Source organism: Manacus vitellinus, unplaced genomic scaffold (assembly GCF_001715985.3).
Source record: "Manacus vitellinus isolate BGI_N305 unplaced genomic scaffold, ASM171598v3 scaffold_14_pilon, whole genome shotgun sequence".
NCBI classification, from domain to species: domain Eukaryota; kingdom Metazoa; phylum Chordata; class Aves; order Passeriformes; family Pipridae; genus Manacus; species Manacus vitellinus.
In genome coordinates this window covers 9,397,301-9,402,382 of record NW_021939063.1, presented here as the reverse complement: position 1 = coordinate 9,402,382, position 5,082 = coordinate 9,397,301, and the positions used below count along the sequence as shown (strand labels likewise).

The window sequence follows — 5,082 nt, the reverse complement described above, 5'->3', positions numbered from 1 at the left end:
GGGACCTGTTGGTGGGGCGAGCCGCCAGCCTGAGTGCCACCTCCACCTGCGGGCTGCGCCGGCCCCAGCCCTACTGCATTGTCAGCCACCTCCAGGTGAGTGGGACAGGGACTGGGGGCACTGGACGGGGATGTGGGTCACGGGACAGGGCTGAGGACACACGCTGAGCCTCCCACTCGCAGGAGGAGAAAAAGTGCTTCATCTGCGACTCGCGACGGCCCTATGACGCCCGCACCAACACCAACAGCCACCGCATCGAGAACGTGGTCACCAGCTTCGCCCCCCGTCCCAAGAAAGCCTGGTGGCAGTCGGAGAATGGTGAGCCGTGGGTGGGGGTGGCAGGGCATCCTGTCCTGTCCCGGGGGGCTCTCTTTCCCTTCCTCCCACGCTGAGGAAGTGTGACTCAGCCGGCGGCCACGGCCGCACCCCTGGACCACGGCCGGGTGGGGGGGACGAGCCCCAGGGAGCCATGGGTGGGTGCTCCCAGCAATCACACCTGTCATCCCCAGGTGTGGAGCACGTCAGCATCCAGCTGGACCTGGAGGCCGAGTTCCACTTCACCCACCTCATCATGACCTTCAAGGTGGGTCCCAACATTTAGGGTACCCAGGCTGGGTTGGGATGGGATGGGATGAGACAGGCCCCTGAGGGCTGTGGGGCTGGCCCCCGTCCCACCTGGGTGTCTTGCAGACCTTCCGCCCCGCGGCCATGCTGGTGGAGCGCTCGGCCGACTTTGGGCGCACCTGGAAGGTCTATCGCTACTTCGCCTACGACTGCGCTGCCTCCTTCCCCCACGTCCCCCATGTGCCCCCACGCCGCATCGATGATGTCGTCTGTGAGTCCCGCTACTCTGACATCGAGCCCTCCACTGAGGGAGAGGTGAGGCCCTGGCAGCGCTCCAGGAGGGTTGAGGGACCTCCTGTTCTCTCCTCACCACCTTGCTGTCCACCCTAGGTGATCTACCGAGTGCTGGACCCTGCCATCCCCATCCGGGACCCCTACAGCCCCTCCATCCAGAGTGAGTCGCCAGCCCTGGGCTCCTGCCTGGCTGCTCTATTTTGGGCGCAGCTATTTTGGCTGTTCTTTCCCTGCTCTGAGCCTCACAGTGGGGTCAGGGCCTGATCCAGCCCTGATCAGCCCTGATCCAGCGGCAGCTCGGGCCCCTCCTGCACCCTGCCCTGTGGGAGCAGCTAAAGGTCAGGCTGTATTGGGTCAAGTGGAGGGGGATGGTTGTGCCATGGCTGCACCCAGTGCTGAGCAGCAGCCGCAGTGCAAGATGGGGAGTCATGCTGGGCACAAGATGCAGTGGGTTAATCACCCAGGGCTAAATTTAGACTGGGAGCAGGAGGGGAGGAATCTGCAGGGCAGGGCTTCTGGGAAGCTGCAGTTCTGGGGAGCTGTCCTTTCCTGCCAGGGCCCCCAGGCTGCATCCATCAGGGACAGCTGTCTCCTGGGCACAACCCCCAGTGGTGAATGTCCCACTACCCTAGCACCATAAAGGTGCTGTGCCCAGGGCATTGTTCTGCACTCGTGGGGTCCCAGCCTCTGCAGAGGCTCTGCTGGGGTGTGCAGAGCCCTGGCCCACACACAGGCAGACTGTGCACAGCCACGTGCATGGGAGTTGAACCCCCGCAGTTACATACAGCCCAACCTGGCCACATGCAACCACATGCCTGTGAGCCAAACCATGCACAGCCCTCGGACAATACACTGTGCTGTAAAAAACCACAACAGCCCAGCCTGGACAGCAGCCCTGCACAGACACCCCATGCCGTGCACAGCCCACCCCAGCCATGCCCAAGCCATGCCCAGCTCCTCTGAACCGCCCACAGCCCCCTACGCCATGTGCAGCCCAGCCCAGCTGTGCCCGGCAGAGGTGAGGTGTGCATGGATGTGCCCAGCCATGCCATGCCAACACAAGTCTCTCCCTGCCGCAGACTTGCTGCGTGTCACCAACCTGCGGGTGAACCTCACCAAGCTGCACACGCTGGGGGACGACCTGCTGGACTCGCGGCGGGAGATCCGGGAGAAGTACTACTATGCACTCTACGAGCTGGTGATGCGTGGGAACTGCTTCTGCTACGGGCATGCCTCTGAGTGCGCCCCGCTCAGTGGGGCCCCTGCCACCGCCGACGGCATGGTAGGGCGAGCCAGCCTCGTGTGCCCTGCTGGAGCTGGGTAGCTGTGCTGCCTAGTTCTGTAGCCCCTGACCCATGGCATCCCGGCAGGTGCATGGGCGCTGTGTCTGCAAGCACCACACGCAGGGACTGAACTGCGAGCGCTGCGAGGACTTCTACCACGACCTGCCCTGGCGCCCGGCCGAGGGCTCCAGCACCAACGCCTGTCGCCGTGAGTGCCCACACTGGCACCAACTCCTGGCACAGTGATCCTGGTGTTGGGGCTGGGAGGCTGCACTGTGCCAGGGGTTTTGGGATGCTACATGGTGGATGTGATTGAGTGGAGAGTGGCATCCTGCGGACAAGCCGGGAGGTTTTGGGGTGCTGCACGCTGTAGTTGGGGAGGTTTGAGGTTGTGGTGCTGCATATCAGGGTAAGGGGAGTCCAAACTGAGGAGGTTTGGCACTGCAGGTGCTACCTGCCAGGTGGGGGCTGGGGTGCCACATGCCATGCTGCGGTGCTGTCCCTGCAGGCTGCGACTGCAACGAGCACTCACGGCGGTGCCACTTCGACATGGCCGTGTTCCTGGCCACGGGGAACACCAGCGGGGCCGTGTGTGATGACTGCCAGCACAACACCATGGGCCGCCGCTGCCACCTCTGCAAACCCTTCTACTACAAGGACCCCACCAAGGACCTGCGGGACCCCGCAGTGTGCCGAGGTCAGTGCCAGGGGGTGTGGATGTGGGGCAGGCTCTGCAGGGTGGTGCTATGGTGGTCACGGCGCTGACTCTCTCTGCTCCCCCAGCCTGTGACTGCGACCCTGAGGGCTCTCTGGACGGTGGGCTGTGCGACGGAGCTGATGACCCAGCCAGGGGGCTGATTGCAGGGCAGTGCCGCTGCAAGGAGCATGTGGCCGGTCCCCGCTGTGACCGCTGCAAACCTGGCTTCTTCAGCCTCAGCACCGAAAACCCACAGGGCTGCCAGCGTAGGTACCTGGGTGGCACCCACCGGGGGCAGGTGTGTGGTTTGGCATTGCTGCACAATGCTGGCTTTCCATGCAGGCTGCCACTGTGACCCCCGTGGCACGGTGGCCGATGGCAGCCGGTGTGACCCTGTTAGCGGGGAGTGCTTCTGCAAGCGGCTGGTGACGGGGCACAACTGCAACCAGTGCCTGGTGAGTGGGGCTGTACTGGGGCCCATGCACAGTTCTCGGTGCTGTAGCATCACAGCTGGGCACTCCCTGACACCCTTGCCCTCTGCAGCCCGAGCACTGGGGGCTGAGCCATGACCTCCAGGGCTGCCGGCCCTGTGACTGCGATGTGGGAGGTGCCCGCAACAACCTGTGAGTCTTTGTGGGGATGCAGGGGGCAAGGGGGATCCCTGACAGCGTCAGGGCTGATGGTGCTGCTGGGGTATCAGGTGTGCCATGGAGACAGGGCAGTGCCAGTGTCGCAGCCACGTGATGGGACGACAGTGTGAACAGGTGGAGCCTGGTTTCTACCGCATCAATCTGGACCATTACACCTACGAGGCTGAGGATGCTCGGCTGCATCAGGTAAGGCATGAAAGTGTCCCTGGGGAGGACATCAGGCAATGGATGCCCCTTTGCAGGGTCCCCAAGCCAGCGGTGGTCTGCCTTGCTGTCCAGGGCAGAGCAGTGTCTGCTGGCCAAGGCAATTTTTAGTGTCCCATCTCACAACCCCCACTTGTACCAGGGTTCGGTGGTGGAGCGTGAACCCCCCACAGACCGCCCAGCTTCATGGACGGGGACAGGTTTTGCCCGCATGTTGGAAGGTGGCTGGCTGGAGTTTCATGTGAGTGACGTGCCTTTCTCCACCGAGTATGACGTGATCATCCGCTATGAACCCCAGGTGAGCACCACATGGTGAAGCCTGTGATGGAGTGTATTTCCAAATTGGGATGCGGTGGTGGGAAGTGCCAGACCGTGAGGCTTTTTGACACTGCCCCTTCTCTTCCGGCAGCACCCAGAGGCCTGGCAGGAGGTGAGGCTGAAGGTGCTGCGCCCCAGCCCTGTCTCTGCCAGCAGCCCTTGTGGAAACACCATCCCAGCCGATGACCAGCTCTCCACCAGCCTCCCCTCTGGTGCCAGGTGAGTGTCTTGCTGGGGCTGGGCTGTGCTGGGGCTCACTGGAGGCACATGGCTGCCCTTGCTCTGCTTTGCTGCCACCAGGTATGTGGTGCTGCCCCAGCCTGTCTGTCTGGAGAAGGGTGTCTCCTACACCATCCGCCTGGAGCTGGGCTGTGCTGCTGCACGGAAGGATCCCACTGCCAGTGTGCTTATTGATTCGGTGAGGGGCAGACAGGCAGTGGGATGAGGGACAGCAACCCTGGAGGGGGACAGGATGCAGCAATAGGGGGACATGGGAAGAGAGGGGCATGACATCCTATTGACTCGCCCTCCAGCTGGTGCTCCTGCCCCGTTACTCCTCACTGGAGATGTTTATAGCGGGTGATCCCAGCTCCATGAAGCACCGAGAGACCTTTGAGCGGTACCGCTGTGCCCAGACATTCCACGCCGCAGGGCCCTCGCCTGTGGCCGAGCCCTGCTCCAGCCTCCTGCACAGCCTCTCGGCCATCCTGCATGACGGGGCGCTGCGTGAGTACAGCCCTGTGCCCTGACCTAAGCCCCATCCCACTTCAGCCAACACTGACCCTGCTCTCTGCCCGCAGCCTGCCTCTGCAATCCTCAGGGCTCGCTCAGTGCTGAGTGCCAGCCCCAGGGTGGGCAATGCCAGTGCAAACCCAATGTCATGGGACGGCGCTGTGACCGCTGCTCCCCAGGAACCTTCAGCTTCGGGCCAGGCGGGTGCCGACGTGAGTGCCAGCTGGGCAAGGAGCCTGGGCACTCCAGGGCTGGGGTGCTGGGAGGGGATGCTCTCTGCAGCCCAGGGGCAGACACCGTGGGTGCTGTGCCTTCCAGCGTGCCAGTGCAGCCACGAGGG

At 63.5% G+C, this 5,082-nt stretch overlaps 1 protein-coding gene across 1 annotated transcript in view; it reads left to right on the top strand.

Annotated features, from left to right (window-relative positions):
• Positions 1–2: 2 nt before the first annotated feature.
• The window catches only part of LOC103764476 (laminin subunit beta-2-like), a gene marked incomplete at both ends in the record, with an annotated part of 8,976 nt that continues 3,896 nt past the window's right edge, over positions 3–5,082 (top strand). The window contains 17 exons of the mRNA XM_029958327.1: positions 3–95; positions 183–318; positions 510–583; positions 691–879; positions 955–1,018; positions 1,938–2,140; positions 2,229–2,349; positions 2,650–2,838; positions 2,925–3,104; positions 3,181–3,293; positions 3,382–3,461; positions 3,539–3,674; positions 3,835–3,990; positions 4,102–4,229; positions 4,311–4,428; positions 4,544–4,736; positions 4,811–4,954. Of these exons, the coding sequence (XP_029814187.1) occupies positions 3–95; positions 183–318; positions 510–583; positions 691–879; positions 955–1,018; positions 1,938–2,140; positions 2,229–2,349; positions 2,650–2,838; positions 2,925–3,104; positions 3,181–3,293; positions 3,382–3,461; positions 3,539–3,674; positions 3,835–3,990; positions 4,102–4,229; positions 4,311–4,428; positions 4,544–4,736; positions 4,811–4,954 (2,317 nt within the window). The remainder of the gene's footprint in view (positions 96–182; positions 319–509; positions 584–690; positions 880–954; positions 1,019–1,937; positions 2,141–2,228; positions 2,350–2,649; positions 2,839–2,924; positions 3,105–3,180; positions 3,294–3,381; positions 3,462–3,538; positions 3,675–3,834; positions 3,991–4,101; positions 4,230–4,310; positions 4,429–4,543; positions 4,737–4,810; positions 4,955–5,082) is intronic.